Genomic DNA, 20,008 nt, shown 5'->3' with positions numbered 1-20,008 from the left:
CCCTCCTGCCTCAGCCTATAGAGTTGCTGTAATTACAGGCCTGCACCACTGCAGCCAGCTTAAAATTTTAAAGTTATGCAGTCTAAATATTTCACACATTGGGTATGTTGTGTATAAGTTGCACTGTTCACTATTTAGGATATTAACTATCCCATTTCTGTATGAAAAAAGTGACATAAAGCTATAATGTATTTTTAAGGATCTGAAATACAAAAGTAGAAATGTGGTTATTTTTTCAATGTATACTATGGTTTTCCCATAGTAGAATAATAATAATAATAACAATTTACCTAAATTACTAAATTTCTCATGAGGAAAAAAAAATCCTTAAAAATATAAATCTGATCAAGTTCCAAATGTCAAGAACGAAAACTACTTTATGTTTTGGTTATTTTGTAATGTTTACAAAATCTCTACCTTTTAATGTAAATATGTTAATTTCAAAAGTCATGATTTCATACACAACTTACCTAAATTCACATAATTAGGGACATTATAAAGGTTTGGGGGTGTGTTAATGTTATCTGTTTGAATTGCAAGTAACGAACTGTCTATAATTTTTCCTAAGAAGACTAGATGAGACAAAAATTTAACAAGTGTAGGTTTTATCCCATTATATTTTTTTCTTATAAGGTCAAAGTCTTCGTAATAAATCAACATCTAGACTTTACAGTTAGAGAATTCTAGTTGGGACAATAAACTGTTTATACAGGGTTTTTTAGATCTGTCTAGTGATTTTAATTACTTTTCCTGTTTTTTTTTTTAAGGTTTTCCCACTGACCTATATTTGGGAATCTAGTTCAACTGTACAAATGGAATAGCACTTTATTACTGGAACAAAGCAAGGAAGCAGTATTCTCTTTCTCTCTCAGGTTCATGGTGGTAGCTACTCCTAAAAACTTTGATACCCTTCCTCATAGACTGACAGATAAAGGGAGAAAAAAAGCCATGGCTTAAATCGGACAAGAAGTCTTAATTGCCAAAAGTCAACTGACTTGTTCAATTTGGAACTAGCCTAGCTCTTGGGACAAATCCCAGAGAAATTCAGATTATGATATTCTAGTTGTTGGCATATTTGTAGGTCACACATATTTGTAGGCACACTTTTAAATTATTTTCTAAAGTCACTACTCTTTCTAAACAAGTTACATAAATAGAAATAAAAAAATTAAATGTATTCTGGGGTGGAGTGTTTTCTGAGCCACAAATTCCACAGTCAAGTTTTCAATTTTTAGGAAATATTCAAAATTACATCTAAACTTATGCTGTGTTCAGTGGTCCACCCACCCTCATTCTATCTTATCAATCTTTACAGGAAACCCATTGACAACTGTTAAATAGAAAGGACTGGCTTGTAATTAGTTTTGTTTGTTTGTGGTACTGGGCATTGAATCCAGGAGCATTCTACCTGTCATTTTTTAATTCTGAGATGGGGGTCTCACTAAGTTGATTAGGTTGGCCAAGAATTTGTGATCCTCCCTCCTCAGCCTCCCAAGTCGCTGGGATTTACCACCATGCCCAGCTATAATAATTTTCATATAGGAATGTGGGGGCAATAGAAGACTTGTGCCTCTTATGCCCAGTTACAGCCTCTTTCTCAACATTTTTCTTTTATTAATGAACAAAAAAAGTTTACAGACTTGCCTTTAGAGGTCGAAAATAGAGATACAGGCTGAGAGGAAGAGGAAGAAACAAAGGAATCTGAAAGAAAATATACAGTATGAGAATAACAACCTCACAAAGGAATTTTCATTTTAACTTTTTTTTTTTTTGGAGGGGGGAGTCAAGCATCATAATTTCATTGGGTGTAGCAAAGGCGAAAATCCAAATCTTTATTTTCAGTTACTAATTCCACTCACCTGCTAGTGATTTATTTCCAAGATGCATTTCTAAAAGTCAATCTTTTAAAGACAAACATTATCACATTCAAAGAAAGAAAAGAGGAACTTCTAGCATTTTAGAACAACCACAACCTCAAGAGCAGATGGTGCCCCTGTTGCTCTGCATGGAGAGGGAAAGTAGGTATCGTTTTTTTTTTTTCTTTTTTTCTGGTACTAGAGAATGAACCCAGGGGCACCTTACCACTGAGCTACATCCCCAGGCCTTTTTGGTTTTTATTTTTGAGACAGGGTCTTGCTAAGTTGCTGAGGGTCTCACTAAATTGCTGAGGCTGGCCTCAAGCTTGGGAGTCTCCTGCCTCAGTCTCCTAGTTGCTAGGATTACAGGCATGCACCACTGCACACTTTTTATTTTGAGACAGGGTTTTGCTGAATTATTCAGGCTGACCTTAAACCTGTGATCCACCTGCCTCAGCCTCCAGAGTGTCTGGGACGACTACAGGTGAGTGGCTGGGATCACAGGCGTGTATCACCACTCCTGGCTGAAGGAAAGCAGGTATCTGAATACTAATTAACTATCTGCTTTTAACTATTTTCACCTGTATTTTAAGGTATCAGTTACTAATAGAAACACTTGAAACATCTAATTGGCAAATATGCAAAGTCAACCCTCAATACCTATAACAAAGACTCACAATCCAATAGAAAAACATGAGAAGTTATACTCCTTTAATTTGGCAACAGAAGTCAAAATTTAAAATACACATATCCTCCCCACTTCCTCATCTCAAGCACATATTCTTCTTCTTCTTCTTCTTTTTTTTTTGGTACTGGGGATTATAACCCCCAAAGTGCTTAACCACTGAGTCACATCCCCAGCTCTTTTTAATATTTTTTTTAGAGACAAGAGTCTCACCGAGTTGCTTAGGGCCTTGCTAAATTGCTGAGGCTGGCTTTGAACTCTTGATCCTCCTGCCTCAGCCTCCCAAGCCACTGGGATTACAGACCTGCACCAGCACACCCAGCTCAAGGACATTTTTAAATTAATTAATTAATTATTTTTTAAAGGTAAAAATGGTCAGAACATATTTATTTATTTATTTGATGTGGTGCTGAGGATCAAACCCAGGGCCTTGCAAGTTAGGAAGAGTGCTCTACCGCTGAGCTACAACCCCAGCCCAAGCACATATTCTTTTAATTCAGCAATTATACTTTTAGGAATCCAGCCTACAGACTTATTTGCATACATATACAAGAACATGTGTGTGAATATTTATTCATAAGAGCACTAGGTATAAGTACAAAAAACAATCTCTATGACTACCAATAGAAGACTAGTTAGAAAGTTAAACCTAGCCAAGGAACAGTATCACATGCCTGTAATTCTAGCTACTTGGGAAGCTGTAGATCTTAAATTCTTAAATTCTAGACCAGCTCGGGCAACTTAGGAGGGCCATCTCAAAACTAAACTTTCAAAAAAGGATCAGGAATGTAGCTCAGTGGAAAAGTAATTAAGTACAAAGTTCTGGGTTCAATCCTCAGTACAGGACAGGTGGAGAATAAAGAACAAAAGAGAAAGAACGAACAAGTTACAGCTATACATGTTGATATAGTCTGTATTTTACATTTAGAAAGCAAAGTGCAACAGTGAATTCAGTGTGACCCCATGTGGTCAATGAAAACAAAAGGGAGCCAGGTGGATTGGGAGGCTGAGGCAAGAGGATCATGAGTTCAAAGCCAGCATCAGTAAAAGCAAGGCCCTAAGCAACTCAGTGAGTCAGTGTCTCTAAATAAAATATAAAAATGGGCAGGGGGTGTGGCTCAGTAGTTGAGTGCCTCTGAGTTCAATCCCCGGTAGCCCTTCCACCCCATCCCAAGGGACTAATGTAAGGGACTGGAACATCTGGGATAGGAGGGAGATTTGTTTTTCAATATAATCTTTGGCTCTTAAGAAAACATGACCTTTTCAATAAAAATGGAAAGAAATTAATAAAAAAAGCTATGTGAAAAACTCCAAATATGCCCCTAAATATATGGCACTTTATATATTAACTCCTTTTTTTTTTTTTTCTTTTTGGTATCACGGATTGAACCCAGGGGCACTTAACCACTGAGTCACATTCCCAGCCATTTTTATGTTTTACTTAGAGACAGGGTCTTGCTAAATTTGCTGGGGCTGGCTTTGAACTCATGATTCTCCTGCCCCAACTTAGTGGCTGGGATTACACCATGCCCATTTACCTCCCTTTTTTTTCTTTGCAATTACAAAAAACTTTTTCACAAATACTAGAAACATACTTAAAACTAGCCAGGTCAAACATCTGTAAGCCTAGAAATTTGAGGGGCCGAGGCAGGAGGATTGCAAGTTCAAGGCTAGCCTAAGTAATTAGCAAGACCCTGTCTCAAATACAAACATAAAAAATACTGAGGCTATATCTCAGCAGTAGAGCTCCCTGGATTCAATCCTCAGCACCAAAGTTTAAAAAAGTAAATAAAGAAAAAAGGAAAAGAGAAAAAACACTCAAAAATAGAAGACTGGTTTCTTTAAGGACTGAGCCAGAGCTGTATCTATAAGTATTACTTTAGTAAAACTATTCAGTAGTAATGGATACAGAGAATATTAACATTAAGGCAGAATTTAGTGGCTATCAAGCAGTAACTCAACAACTAGAGATCAGAATTTAAAAATTCACTGCTTTTAAGTTATCTTAAAATGAAGCATAACATTTATGTTAAAAAGCAGTCCTTTTCTTCTTAAAAAGAAGTACATTTACCCCTCTAATGTTTCCAGATGAGTTAATTTCCATATGCATTTACTATCAACATTAAATCTCCACCAACTAATGAGTTTAAACCTGAACAAACCTGAAAAACCAAATGCTTTAGGTAAACCCAATGCCAAGAAAGATCCTATGAACTTGCCAGCTGTCTACCTTTGCACTTCCACCTAAATACCTCCTCCTAATGGAAAATTTCAACATGCCAATTTTTATGCACAGCCTCTGTTCTGATAGAGAACACAGATAACCAGTAGTTTGCACCAACATTTCATGAGGTTTCTAACTTACAAAATCACACAGGGAAGTAACTTCAGAAGGGTGATCTTAATCCTGAAATGCTAATAATGAAATCGTTTTCTATAAGCAGCTAAAGCCAGGCACTGCAAAATAGTGCTCAAAAGTAGCTGAAAAAGAAATATAAACCGGTAAGCCTATATGATGATTATGGGAACACAGCAGAGGCAGCCACTAGGGTAAAATTAAGATTGCTTCAGAAGACGTGGTAACCTTGGTCTTAAAGGACATTCAGCAGATGAACGAGGCAAAGGAAGGCATTCTGGAGACAGAACTGGCCACATTCCAAATGGCTTTAAGTGTCACCTAATGAAATCTGGATTACATCCTTTGTGCAGTGAGAAATCACTAAATGTCTTTAGGTAAAGAAATGACATGATAGCATGTTTTAAAAAGAACTAAGCATGAACTGAACTAAAAAGTGACTGCATAATCTTGTCAAGAGATGTGGACTTAAGCTAAAATTGTGAGGATGGGAATGTGGGGGCAGATTTGACAAGAAAGAATGGACAGGACCTGGAATCATCTGACTGGAAGCTGGAGATTGGAGAAGTAACAAAGAGGGACTAAAAGAAATGCCACTAGAATGATTGCCTTATATTATCAATTTTCAATGAAAGAAAAGTTAAGGCAGATTAAAGTGAAAACAGTTGAATGGGCAGTTCAACAAGGGGGATAGTCTCAGGAGATTACTGGATTAAAGGCTGCAGATAGGTATCTGGGAGTTAACATTTATGTGATCATTGACACCACTGGAATGAGATTTGCCTCGGGAGAATAAGAGAAGTTACAGAGTTTATGGTTTGGATTTGAATGTCCCCCAAAGGCTTGGTCCCCAGCTGTTGGTACTACTGGGATGTGAGGGAAACTTTAGGAGGTCAGTCACTGGGTGCATGCCCTTAAAGTGTATATATCTTATCCCTGGCTTTTTTCTTTCTCTCTGCCCCTGGGTGAGCAACTTGCTCTGCCAAACCCATAATGTTCTTGCCTCACCACAGGCCCAGAAACAATGAAGCCAAGCACATGTAAAACCTGTGAATCTTTGAGCCAAATTAAATTTTTCCTCCTTTAAGTTGATTTTCTCAGTATTTTGTCATAGTAACAAAAAGCTAACTAACACACAAAGGAATTTTAAGATATACCAATATTTAAAGGGGAATAAGAAAGAAGGTGAAGGAGACCAAAATGAACTGATACAGGAGGAAAATGGTGTCACTTGGAGAATGCTTTAAAGAGTAGCTAGCAGAGGTGAAGATACTGAATGGTCAAATTAAGACAATTTTAAAAAGAGTCAAATGAATTAAGCAATCAGGCAATTTGGCATCGATAACTCTATAGTTAGAGTGACTAAGGGGTGGGCGCAAACACTGAGACTGGGGAATAAATGAAAGTTTAAAAATCACCAACAGGGCTGGGTATGGTGGTGTACATGCCTGTAATCCCAGTGACTACGGGAGGCTAACATAGGAGGATCCCAAGTTCAAGACCAGCCTCAGCAACTTAGTCTCAATCCTGTCTCAAAGTAAAACATTTAAAAAGAGAAAAAAGAGTTAGGAATATGGCTCAGTAGTTAAGTGCCCCTGGGTTCAATCCCTGTTACCAAAAACAAAAAAACAGCCAAAGGGCCAGGGCCATGTGCACTGGCAATACACCTATAATCTCAGCTACTTGGAAGAGTTAAGCTCCACCTCCTTGAGAAAGGAGAATCTATATAAACTGGCAGGTTGGTATTTATTTATTTATTTATTTATTTATTTTTTATTTATTTATAGTTAACATAATTACTAAAAGATAGACTACTTGGTAATGTTTTTAGTTCTCTAGAAACAATAAAACTAGATATGATTTATTATTCAATTAAATAAATTCAATTTATTTGTTGTCAGAAATAAATGACAACCTGATTGGAACACCTCAGGGTTAAGAAGCATCTTACAAATCTTTCATATAGCACAGAGTACGATGGCCAGCATACAATGGACACAGAATGGAGGCATGAACATTCACAGATGCTAAAATTTAGCTTGTTATTTCACAATAGACTCTGGGCAGTGACTAGACATTAGTTACTAATGCAGTAGATCCCTCTGGCATAAGTCAAAATGGTGCTCACAACCAACAGGTCCACTCTTCTGTTACAACACTAAAAAAAAGTTGGAAATTTTTCTCTGTACCACTTGTTTGGAGTGAACGTATATGCATCTAACAGGAATAACAAACAGAACTCTTGTTGCAAAGAAACAAAATTAGAAAGTCTGATAGAAACAAAATGGATTGTGTAAATGGGAAATAGGTTACAAAATATTTTAACACTCCAACCTCATTTTTTTTTTCAACTTTGTTTTTTTAATTGGTGCTGGGGTGAACCCAGGGCCCCTTTGCTTGGGCCCTCCTGCTGAGCTAACCTCCAGCTCCTCATCCCAAACTCTTGAGTCCTCATTTGCTTCTAGGAATGTTTTCCCCCTTTCCAAATATGTCTAAGATGTATCAAATCAGATCCCTATTTTGTTAGGAATAAAACTGAAATTCAAGTTAATTTTAACATATTTTTAAATTCTAGCATATCAGACTGGCCTAACCATTAAGTCCTTAGGGGAGGTAAGTCTCCAATATGACAATCCAAACAATCATGAAAAGATGTTTTCTGTATTAAAGATGTTTATAGAGGGGCTGGTAGTGTAGTTCAATGACAGAATGCCTGCTTAGCATGCATAAGACCCTGGGTTCAATCCCCACACCACCAACAAAAAAAGACTGGTGCATACCTGTAACCCCAGCGACTTGGGAGGGCGAGGCAGGAGAACCTCAAGTTCAAAGCCAGCCTCAGCAACTTAGTGAGGCCCTAAGTACTTTACCAGCCAGACCCTGTCTGTGGCTCAGTGGTAAAGCACCCCTGAGTTCATTCAACCCCTAATACAAAACAAGTAAACAAAAAAGCAATCTTCAATCTTAAAAGACAGACATATCTATTAACAAGAAAACTCTCTTCTCAGCACTTAGCTGGATACATTAATTCTTTAAGGTCTTAAGGAAATTGTGAACTAAAAGCTTTTATGCAAAATTTATTTTTCAAAAACTAAATGTTCTTTTTTTAACTTTTAAAAAATTTGTTCTTTTTAGATATACATAACAGTAGAGTGTATTTTGACATATTGCACATACATGGAATATAACTTATTCCAATTAGGATCCTATTCTGTGGTTGTACATGATGTGGAGTTTCACTGATGGTGTATTCATACATGAACATAGGAAAGTTATGTCCAATTCATTCTACTGTCTTTCCTATTCCCACCCCCGCTTTTCCTTCATTCCCCCCCCCACTTTATCTAATCTACTGAACTTCTGTTCTCTCCCTGCCCCACCTTTGTTGTGAGAACATTAGACCTTTGGTTTTTTGGGATTGGCTTATTTCATTTAGCACATTAGTCTCCAGATCTATCCATTTACTGCATTAAATGTTCTTTAACTGAGGTTTACGAACGGATTTCACAGTGGTTCATGAAGCTTATGTAAGTTTATATAATACTATGTATATGAATATTTTTCTAGTAAGAACTTTTCCATTCATTTGTTCATTCCATAAAACATTTTATAGCTCAGTTGATAAAGAGTATTTGGCTTGCATGCATAAGGCTCTAGGTTCAATCGCCAGCACCATCAAAAAAATAAAAATAAGTATCTGAGGGCCTGCTTTTTGTCAGATACTGTTCAACCATAGGTGCAGTGAATAAAACAGCAACATTTGGCACTCTGATGAAACATATTCTAGTAGGAAAGACAGACAATAAAATAAACAAATAAGTCAAATACAGTAAGACAGATTATGATGCATGATAAGAAAAATAAAGCAGGGAGGCCTGTAAGGTATTTTTGTTTCCTCTACAATTTAGATAGGGTAATGTATGGTTTGAATAAGAGGTATTACCCCAAAGCCCCTGCAGAAATATTCAGAGCTGAAATGATTAGATTATGATAGCTGTAACTGAATTAGTCCATCCTAATTTGAATGGACTGACAGGGATAACTGCAGGCAGGGAGAGCATGGTTGGAGGAGGTACTTCACCGGGTCTGTATCTGAGGTCCCTTCCTCCAACACCTGCTTCCTTGCTGCCATGAGGGGAGCAGCTTCTGTCCACTACATCCTTATTGCATGGTAGGTGCCTCACTGTGGGCCCAGAGGAATGGACTGGCCATCTGTGGACTGAGACTTCTGAAACCGTGAGCTCCAAATAAACTTTTCCTCCTCTCAGTTGTTCTTGTAGGGCATTTCAGTCAGTGATAAAAAGCTGACTAAAACAAGTAGCTAAGCAAAGACCTAAAGGAGGTGAGGGGATAATATTGGTGTCTTCCTGTTCAGCTGCTATAACAAAACACCATAAATCTGCTGGTTCATAAACAGAAATCTATTTCTCCTCAGTTCTGGAGGCTATAAAGCCCAAGATCACGGTGCAGGCATAGATTCAGTGTCTGGTAAAGGGACTTTTCCTGTTCATATGTAGTGGGTGCCTTCTTGCTATATTCTCACATGACAGAAGGGGTGAACTCACTCTCTGGGGTCTTTATTATAAGCACACTTATCCTCAGCACCACATAAAAATAAATAAATAAAATAAAGATATTGTGTCCAACTACAACTAAAAAATAAATATATATTTTTTAAAAATGCAGTTAACTGGAATGGGGGAACAGCATTCCAGATAAACAACAAGTAAGTCCCTGTAGTAAGAGGCATTTCTGGTATGAAGAAAAACATGGAGACCAATGTAACCAAAGCCAGGTGAGTAAGGGAAAATTAGGGTCAGATTATGGTATAATAAGCCCTATGAGGATTCTACTATTTACTGGAATGTGACAGGAAGCCACTGGAGCATTCTGCCCACAAGTGACATGGTCTGACTTAAATTTTCACCGATTTATATCAGCTACCACATAGAGAACAGACTGAGAGCAAGGAAGAAAGTACAAAGGCCAGTTAGACAGTAATTGGAGTTACTCAAGAGAGCTGTCATCATCTGGACCAGGGTGGTAGTCATGGAAGTGAAGGGAACTGGTCAGACTTTGGATATATTTTGAAGTAAACTCAATAGCATTTGCTGATAACTGTATGTGAGTCAAGGATTTGGGCAAAAGATGAACAGGGTGGAATGGCCATTTACTAAGATGAAAACGACTGTAAGAATAGATTTAAAAGGAAAAATCAGAAATTCAGGTAGAGAGACATAGCATTGAAATGCCAAGTAGACTTTGGGGCTGAAGATAAAAATTTGAAAGGCATCAATTTAAAGTGGTACTTTAAACAACAAGGCTGAGTGTCATAAATAGAGAAAAGTTCTGTGAAATGAGTCCTGAGCACTCTAATGTCTATAGGTTGCAAAGATAAAAAAAAAAAAAAAAAAAAAAAAAGAATTACCAATATGAAATCTCTACAATAGGAAATCCATAGAGTCAGAAAGATTAATGGTGGCCAATGGAAAAGGGGAGCGAGAAATGGGGAGTAACTCATAACTCATATGAAGGATGAGGAAAATGTTCTGGAATTAAATAGGCATGATGCTCATACAACCTTGTGCGTAAATTAAAAACCACTTTAAAATGGTGAATCTTGTGTTATATGAAAAAGGCCTAGCAGGGAAACAGAAGAGGAGGAGTCAATGAAAGAGAATGTGTAGTGTCATGGAAGACAAATGACAAAGGCATTTTAGGAAGGAAGGGTGATCAATTATGCTAAAGGTATTGAGAGGACACTAAGAGGTGACTGGGAAGTGACCACTGGCTTTAACAATGTGGAAAATAACTGGCAAACTTGACCAGAGAAGTTTCTACAGAGCAGTAAAGCAAAATTAGGCACCTGGCTTAGGAACCATGGAACCAAAAATTAAGTTAAATTTTTATGTTAAACTGATCACTGAATTAAAGGGGTGACTGATAACTAACTTCCTCCATAACGTCAACTGGAACTACAAACTATATACAATATTAAAAAAAAAAAATTCTTCCTGAAGTTGCAACATGTAGGAGTAACACATCTTACATAAGTCATAGATATGTAGTAAAAGACTTCAATGATGCAATCACAAGCAATACTGATTATGGCTAAACTAATTAACATACACATCTCTTTTGATATATCAATAATACTTCCTATGATCCAAAATAACTAGAATTAGTAACCCTTACAAATGAATAAAAAGTAAGCCAGTTTTCCTGGGCAACTTCTAAATGAGCTGATTACATAAAATATCAATTTGATAATTTTTATCAAAAAAGTTTTACTATTGAAAAAAACATATTTTCTAAAAGTCTGTATATTTTAGGAGACTAAACACATAACAAGAAAACTGAATACAATCCATAAGCTAAGTACATACAATTAATAAATACATTAATTAGTAATCTTCAATTACTAACATTACAAAACTTATTTGGGACCTTTGTAACTCTGGTCAGAATTGGAAAAACTAAGTTCTAGGACTATAGCTGATCTAAAGAGAAGTGTCCTTCTACAGAACAAACTAACTCTTGGCTCAAACAAAACTGGAAAGCTTAACTTTCCCCTTTCCTTTATGACACATCACGGATCCCTTTACTACCAGACTTGATCTCAAGTGCTTGTGCACAGAATTAGACAGGTGACTCCTATGTCAAGTCAAACATATAATTCCTCACAGCAGAATTTTTTTAAAAAGCAGTAATATTCATACTACATTGTTTTCATACCATCTCTAAAATATTAAAACAAAAATAAAAACACTGATGCTATTATCAGCAACATCATAAACAACTCCCCTGGAGATGTCAAATAAGGCTTAAGGTATACCTGTTAAATATATTGTCAACTAGATGTTTAATCTGATCAGAGTGGTTAAATTACTTGAGAACTTGATTATAAAGTTCTGAAAAGGAAATTTTCATTTCTGGGGAATAAAAATAATCAAGTCAGGGACATTTGTAGACTATACTGACATGACCATTTTTGTTGTCTCTTGTACTCCTGCTTCCACACCGACGGACATTTTATAATATATCATAACTACACTTATTATGGTCAGAATGCTACCGAAAATATTTAGGCATATCGCTGTCATGACAAGCCACTTAGGAAATGTCTTAGCTCCTTCCTCTACCTTGTTAACAGGTCACTTAAATGGAAGGGGTTGGCAGTTCTATGATATCAATGTGAGGAATCAGAAGCTGAAACAACTAACTCACTTGGGGGATGAGAAAAAGGTGTAAGAATCTTTTATTGTGAGGAAGATTTGTAATTTCTCACTTGTAATTCAACTGTTATTCTGTATTTATGTGCAAGTAGTTTTAAGTTGCAAATATGTCAAATATTAGGTATTGTTACTTAATAAGTCAGAATTTAAAGGTGCACAGCAAATCTGTCACAATGCTGATCTGTTATTTTATTCCTTTATATTAACATCATTATCATCATTTGCTACTGGGGATTAAACCAGGAGTGCTCTACCACTGAGCTATACCTCTAGTCTTTTTATTTTTTATTTTGAGACAGGGTATCATAAGTAACTGAGACTGGCCTGGAACTTGCAATCTTCCTGCCTCAGCCTCCCAAGCAGCTGGGATTACAGGCCTGCACCACCACGCCTGGCTAATGCTAGTTATTTACTAAGCATTTGTATGGTCAAAAGTCCTTTACAAGTGTTTAATTTTCATAACAACTATTATCCTCATTAGATACTATTACTGTCATTTTAAAATTAAGGAAACAGAAGCTCAGGATTTGCACAAGGTCACACAATAAAGAAACAAGGAGGTTTGAAATATTGGTGTCCCTGAAGCTCATATGATTGTCACCATAAAATAATGCCACTGATAGTCTGACACAAGTACAAAACACAGATGATGCCCATGTTGGACAGATCAGACTCCTTTTAATTTAAGTGTTAAGACTGAAAATACAAACTACGAAGTGTAAAAATGATGCCATAAAAAGAACACAGAATGTGTTTCAAGAGGAAAAAACTGTTTAAAGAACCCCCCCCCCCCATTTTTTAATTGCCCAATTTACTTTGAGGTAATTTCCACAAGCAGATAAATGAAATGTAGCTTTATTTTGGCATCAATGTTGCTAGGGATATAGTAGCTCAGTGATAGAGCACTTGCCTAGCATTCATGAGGCCCTTGGTTTGATCCACAAAAGAAAACAACTATAATTTCCATGTTAGATAAACAATAGACACTTAAAAAAATTCAGATAATAGACATGTATCTAGACTTGATGTCTAATAAGGGCAACCCTCTTTCTAAAAAGAAAACACTAAATATTTCAGTCTCTCTTATCTGAACCTCAAATTTCTGCCTTTGAAGTCTTTGGTTTCTTTCAAAGGCAGCAATCAGGGGCATCCTGGCCCCGATCTCGTTCTCTAAGATTACTACACTGGTGGGTGCAAGGTACCATACCAGAAAATGCCATCAATCATTTTCCAAATATATGTAGAAACAAGTACTTCTAAAATACATTATTGGAAGGTCAGTTAAGATAAAATTGTTTTCTGCAGGACACCAAGTGATCACTTACCACCTTTTACTCAAACCAAAAGAAGCTTAATAAAAGAACATGAAGCAGGGCTGAGGATGTAACTCAGGGGTGGAATGCTTAACCTAGTGTGTGCAAAGCCCTGGGTTCAATCTCCAGTACCAAAACAAAGAATAACAACAACAACAACAACAACAACAAAGAAGAAGAAACAGACAGCCATGCTTATAAATTTTTTTTAAACCACCAAGGTAGATTATTTTAAAAGCAAACTTTATCTTATTTTCATTATGGCAACTCTGAGATATTTCCTCTGTGAGATGGAGATAACTTTGGATAAGGAAGAAGGGTTTTTGCAATTAAGTGATAACTTATGTAAACTTTTATATTGAAGTAGTGACCTGACAAATGAAGATCTTGCATTGAGCACATCAAAATTGTTCTAATGCAGGGGCTGGGGATGTGGCTCAAGCAGTAGCGCGCTCGCCTGGCATGCGTGCGGCCTGGGTTCGATCCTCAGCACCACATACCAACAAAGATGTTGTGTCCGCCGAGAACTAAAAAATAAATATTAAAAAAAAATTCTCTCTCTCAAAATTGTTCTAATGCTTTATAGATAATATTAATATATTTGCTTAAGATTATCTTAAGATAATCTTAAAAAGTTTAAGATTATCTTCTTATTTTTCAGGTTTTCCTTTCCAGCTCATAAATTTGATGATTTATTGAACAAAAACTGATCAAGTACTACTATATTAGTGACAAAATGTCTACAGTAGATCTAAGATATACAAATTCTGTAATAAAGTTTTATTAAGAAACAACTGGTGGGGCTGTGGTTGTGGCTCAGTGGTAGAGTGCTAGCCTAGTATGCACGAGGCACTGAGTTCAATCCTCAGCACCACATAAATGTAAAATAAAGATATTGTGTCCACCTAAAACTTAAGAATAAATATAAAAAAAAAAAAAAACTGGTGATGGGCTGGTGTTGTGTGGCTCAATAGTAGAGCACTCGCCTAGCACGTGTGAGGCCTGGGTTTGATCCTCAGCACCACATAAAAATAAATAAGATAAAGGTATTGTGTCCAACTACAACTAAAAAATAAATATTAAAAAAGGGGAAATAATTAGTGAGTACTGAGGCATTTAATTCTATTAGGAAAATGTAATACAAATCCATGAATTTAGAATGCCACTTCAGAATATAAATTCCACTACTTTCAGCAAAATGCCTGATTTCACTATCTTCTCTACTGTTATAAAGAAGGGAATAAAAAATAAGGTAGGCTGGGTACGGTGGCACACACCTGTAATCCCAGCAGCTCGGGGAAGCTGAGACAGGAGGATTGAGAGTTCAAAGCTAGCCTCAGCAATGGCAAGGCACTAAGTAACTCAGTGAGACCCTGTCTCTAACAAGATACAAAAATTGGGCTGCGGATGTGCTTTAGTGGTTGAATGCTCCTGAGTTTAATCCCTGATTACCTAGCCCCCCAAATAAGATAAAGTCAATACTCAATAAAAATTGTGACTAGGGTAAATAACATCAGAAATCTAAACTAACCAGAACTATTCTGTTATATCATTAAATTTGTATTGCCAGCCTGGTGTGGTGATGCATGCCTATAATCCCAGCTATTTGGGTGGCTAAGGCAGAAGGATTGCAAGTTCTAGGCCAGTCTGAGTAACTGAATGGGACTCTATCTCAAAATAAAAATTAAAATAGGGCTGGGGAGGTAGCTCAGTAGTAGAGCGTCCCTGAGTTCAATCCCCAATATGGCAAAATAAATAAATCAACAAATAAATAAAACAAAATACATTGTGCATTGCAAATTAGAGTCCACATATATGAACACATATATATGTGTAGTTGTAGATGAACACAATATCTTTATTTGTTCATTTTTATGTGGTGCTGAAGATGAAATCCAGTGCCTCATAAGTGCTAGGGAAGCACTCTACCACTGAGCCAAACCCCAGCCCCCAGGGTCTGCTTTTTGGTGGTGGTGTGTTTGTGTCTGTAAATAAATATGTTTTTGCTTTACTGGCCCAGATCTTTCATAACAGTGTATTAAAAGAATAAAAAAGTTGACTTTCAAATGCTTTCCCCATGTGGCTATACATGTTGGAACACAATTTTAATAGCCTGCCTGCTAACTAGAACGACTCCTCAATATTGAACATCCATTTTCTCTTGAGCACAAAAGGTCATTTTGTAAAACACAGGTCTGAGTTAAAAACTGAAAATCAAGAATAAGCAAAAGGTACCCACAAAAGGGCCAACCAAAGGGGGCTGGGGTTGAGGCTCAGTGGTAGAACTCTTGCCTAGCATGTGTGAGGCAGTGAGTTTGATCCTCAGTACCACATAAAAAAATAAATAAACAAAATACAGGTATTGTGTCCATCTACAACTAAAAAAGAAATTCTTAAAAAAAAAAAAAAAAAAAAAAAGGCCAACCAAATCATAAGCAGTGACAAGTGACAAAAGACCAAGTTGCTAAGTTATAAGGAAACTGCTGTTCATTTGGACCTTATCCCAGAACACAAAAATTTGGAGGAGAAATGCTGGCAGTTTAAAGAGAACAAGAATTCCAAATCTGCTGGCTCATTCCTTTATCTACAGAAGCCTCTGATACTGTGTCTATGCAAATGACCATAACCTCGCTGGAAAATTTGTGGCACTTCAATTCTCTCTTAAACAGGTGGAAATCCATTGTTAGGAAAACGCCTAGAGAATATCAGAAAAGACCAACCTGAGAATCTGCCAAAGGAGACAATGAAGCATTTTAAAATCTCTCAAAAATTCTTCCTCTGGCAACGCCCCTCCCCTCTTTTCTTCCTTTAAGAACCTCCACCTGCCCGTGGTGCATATTCTTCAAGAAGACATCTGCACTGCAGATGTCTGCACGAGGCCAGCCAGCTCCCATCAGCAGGCAGACGCGGATACAATGGAAACTAAAGGAGGCCTACAGTTTCCCTTCTAGTCCTTCAGAGATGGGAGGAGAAGGGGGTTCACCAGCCCCTGCTTTGTCTGAATTTTCTCCCCTCCCCCCTTTCTGCAGTACACATCCTCTTTTGTCATACTGCGATCAATAACAGCCCAGAGAAAATCTGAAATCAAAACATGTTGATGGCTTGGCATGACTCTATTTATTATTTTCTAGAATATAAACGACTGATTGCGCGTCCCTACCCCCACGCCACGCCAGTGAAGAGCCGGCTGTGTTGCAGATGCAGCCACGGATCCATCTTGGACCATCAGAAGCTCCCTCCCAAATCTTCCCAGAGCTATTCTCATCACGCCTCCTCTACCTTGGAGTCTCAGAAAAATCAGGCCTTTACGTAGTAGAGTCCAGTCGAAAGCAGTAAAGAAAACGGGCGACAACGCTTCCATTAAACTTCCCCATCCTCCCCAGGGGCAAACAAAAATATTTTTTTGGAAGACTATCAGGCACGTCTGATTATGTCAACACCTGACTGCAAACCTGCAATGCAACCCTTTCGCCACCATCCCTCAAAATCATAACGAACCATTTCTCCCAAGACCCACCTGCCCCAATCCTCTCAACGTCGCTAATCTTACTCCTCGGAATCACCCCGGTACAGCGGGTGGCTCTAGCCTCCTCCAACACGGCCCAAGCCCCACCTGAGCGACCGTCCGTTTCATCCCAACCTCGCGGGGCGGCTGTTTCCCCACCTGCCGGGTCTCGGCGTGAACGCCCACTCTCCAGACCGTCTTCCTGCCCCCAACCTGTTTTCCTCACACCCCGTTATTTCCTCACCGCCCGAAAGACCTTTCGCTCCCCTCCCCCTTTGCCCATTTTCCAAACGTTCGTCCCCCGGGGTTGAAGCCACCAGCAGCCGAGTGTAACTCGTCCTCCCCGGTCGCTCCCGAAAGCCCCCGGCCCCAGCTCCCCTTCGTCCCCAGGGCGGGGGCTTCCCCGCACGCCTCACCCGCACAAGAGGAGCCGCAGCTTTTCGCCCCCAGGGCGGGGCTGGCTCCCTGGCTCCCGCCACCGCCGGCCGCGGACGGATCGGCCCCGGAGGACGACGAGGAGATGGACGGGGACTGAGTGGCCGCCGACGACTCCGCCATGGCTACGCGAGCGAGGGCGGGAGAGGAGTGAAGAGAGACGTGGGGCGGGAGACAGGGAGGGGAAATAGAATAAGTAGTCAGCAGGCTCTCCGAAGTCCCTCCGCTCAGCCTGTTCCGAAGACAGACTCCGACAGACTGACTGACTGACTCAGCCGAGCACAGCGCGAGGGAGAGCGAGCACGCATGCGCACAAAGAACTCTAGAACGCGCGGCGGGGGCGAGAGGCAGCTGCGGAGGCGCGCAGCGGAGCAGTGCGCAGGCGCAAGAACTGTCCCTCGGCGCTCCAAAAGGAAGGAGAGGTAAAACCGACCTCGCGCCAAGCCTCAAGCGGCTGGGGTGGGGCGCGCCTCTAGAGGAGGGGACGCAAGAGGCGTGGTCAATCATCAAGCCACGCCCACCACTGCGGCCCTAGGCGTTGGCGCGGACGCTCCGGGGTTGAATTTTTTCACGGCTCTTTATGTGAATGTTTTCGACTGGATGGATTATGTATTCTTATAGTAGATATTTCTTTATGCTTCCAGTAGCTGGAAACGATCTTTCCCATAAATTCCCGGAGCCTGATATCTTTTGTGTGATGCATTCCCCCTTAGAATCTGAAGTGAAAACCCGCAGGGTAGAGAAGGCCCACTCTGCATGGTGCTTTATGAATTTCTCTGAATATGTCATAATATCGCCTCACTGTGAGACACAGACAGCCTCATGGTCCCGCTTTTAGTAGGTGGAAAAAGATGTTCTACAGAAGAAAAAACTACTATTCATTCTAATCACATTGCCGTGCAGTCACAGACCCTGCTTCATATTCTTGCCTTGTTGCTGTTCTTGTCCACCTTGAGTCTTAAGGTTGTCTCTTCCTCTAAATAGGCTCTAAGATAGAGAAAATGTATTTTGGAGAAGAAAAAGCTGAACTCATGAAGATAAAAAAGCAAGGAGATAACATCCTGGATGTGATTCTAAGGGACCGGGAGTGGGAAGGTGTTACAAAATGTGTTATTAAAATTTAAGAATAGGGCACAAATATGCATAATATTATTCGTAACCAAAAAAGGGTCCTTAGCAGAAATGTATTTGAAACCAAATATCCAATTATCTTGGATTTTTTTTTTCGGGTTCTCCTGGGTTGGCTTGTCAAATTCAAAGCTATCTCCCTACATCTGGACAAAATATTTTAAAGGTGCATAGCCTTTTAAAAAGGGGAATGTATCCTGGAAATAATTAAAGCCAAGGTTGTAGCCTTTGCTATTGCTAAAGCAGCGATCAATGACCCAAAGTGCAATTGCAGGTTCAGCAAATCCTATAAAGATGCAACCTCATGAGTGGGGAGGTTGTCAGCTAGGCTGCTGCAGAGAGGAAAAAGCAGTCTGACCAGTGGAAATCTTTTAGAACACAGGCTGTGAACTACATCTGCCCTTGACAGTTTTTAAAGTCACATAAAGCCCAGAAAGAGGGGTGGAAAGAAAAAAAGGAAGAAAGAAAACAACAACATCCAAGTGGTTGCAATGCTTTGAGGAAGGCACAGAAGAATATGTCCCAAAATAACTTCCTGACAAATATCTTACCCTGGTGCTCACAGCATCAGGTGATGATGCAGCAAAACTGTCCTTAGATGGTAAAGGGAAATTGAAGCCAATGTGATATCCAAGCCAATTATCCACCTATGCTGACAAATGCATAAGTTTTAAAAATCTTTTATTAAGTATTAGGAAATTATGCTAATACCTAACCCTGACAGTACTTGCTAGAAACTGGGGCTCCTAGGTGGATAGAAATCTCACTCCTGATAGTCATAATAGAAAATAATCTACCTTATCAATTCATTTCTCCCCTCTGAAGGAGTGCCCTAACTACCATTAGGGACAGGGGCCTCTACCACTCTGGCTACTTCAAGTTGGAAAGGGGCATTAGGAGATGCCTGTCAGGTTCCTTTATAGAGGTCAATCTAAGGGGCTCTGGTAGATGAGAGATTTTATTTTGGATTTTTATCTGTAGGGCCATCTGTAGTTTGGGCATCTTGTGCATCAGGCAGTCCAGAGGTCTATGGTGACAGTGAAGTGAGATACAGGGCAGGGATCATATAGAGTTGCAGGATCCTTAGAGAAGTCCTGTCATTCTCTGGGTTCTGGCTGACCTTGGAGGACAAGGGCCAAATATTGGCTGCTTTTTCCTCAGTACTTTTACTTCCTTGACCTAGGCCTCCAAGGTTTGGTTTCAAATATCCAGCAGACCAGTTCCACCAGTCTTAAAGTAGGAGTAATAGGTTTTAACTTTGAAGTTTATAATTTTACAGTTACTCTTTCTGTTGAGTTAGGGTGAGTTTCAGTGCTAGAAGTCAGCATTATATCCTATCTGTCCTGGAGATGATGGCTTATTGGTCTTAACTTGGGTTGTTTTATTAGAAGTAGTCTCTCTCTCTCTCTCTTTTTTTTTTAGTTGTCAATGGACCTTTATTTATTTATATGTGGTGCCTCACACATGCTAGGTGAGCGCTCTGTCAGTGAGCCAC

General features: G+C 39.0%; 1 protein-coding gene across 4 annotated transcripts in view; it reads right to left on the bottom strand.

Moving 5' to 3' along the window:
• The window catches only part of RTN3 (reticulon 3), a 60,843-nt gene extending 43,107 nt beyond the window's left edge, over nt 1–17,736 (bottom strand). The window contains exons 1-2 of one of the 4 annotated variants that reach the window (XM_081267034.1): nt 17,367–17,736; nt 1,645–1,701 (exon numbers count right to left, since the gene is read on the bottom strand). In XM_081267034.1, the coding sequence (XP_081123160.1) occupies nt 1,645–1,701; nt 17,367–17,508 (199 nt within the window). In that variant the 5' untranslated portion in view covers nt 17,509–17,736. The remainder of the gene's footprint in view (nt 1–1,644; nt 1,702–17,366) is intronic. The other 3 variants (XM_081267035.1, XM_081267037.1, XM_081267036.1) reach the window with 3 other exon arrangements.
• Between the last annotated feature and the right edge of the window lie 2,272 nt (nt 17,737–20,008).

The sequence above is a fragment of the Spermophilus citellus genome (assembly GCF_964194105.1).
Source record: "Spermophilus citellus genome assembly, chromosome: 2".
Lineage (NCBI taxonomy): Eukaryota > Metazoa > Chordata > Mammalia > Rodentia > Sciuridae > Spermophilus > Spermophilus citellus.
Note: the sequence above shows the minus strand (reverse complement) of the source record. Positions and strands in the feature narration are given on the sequence as shown.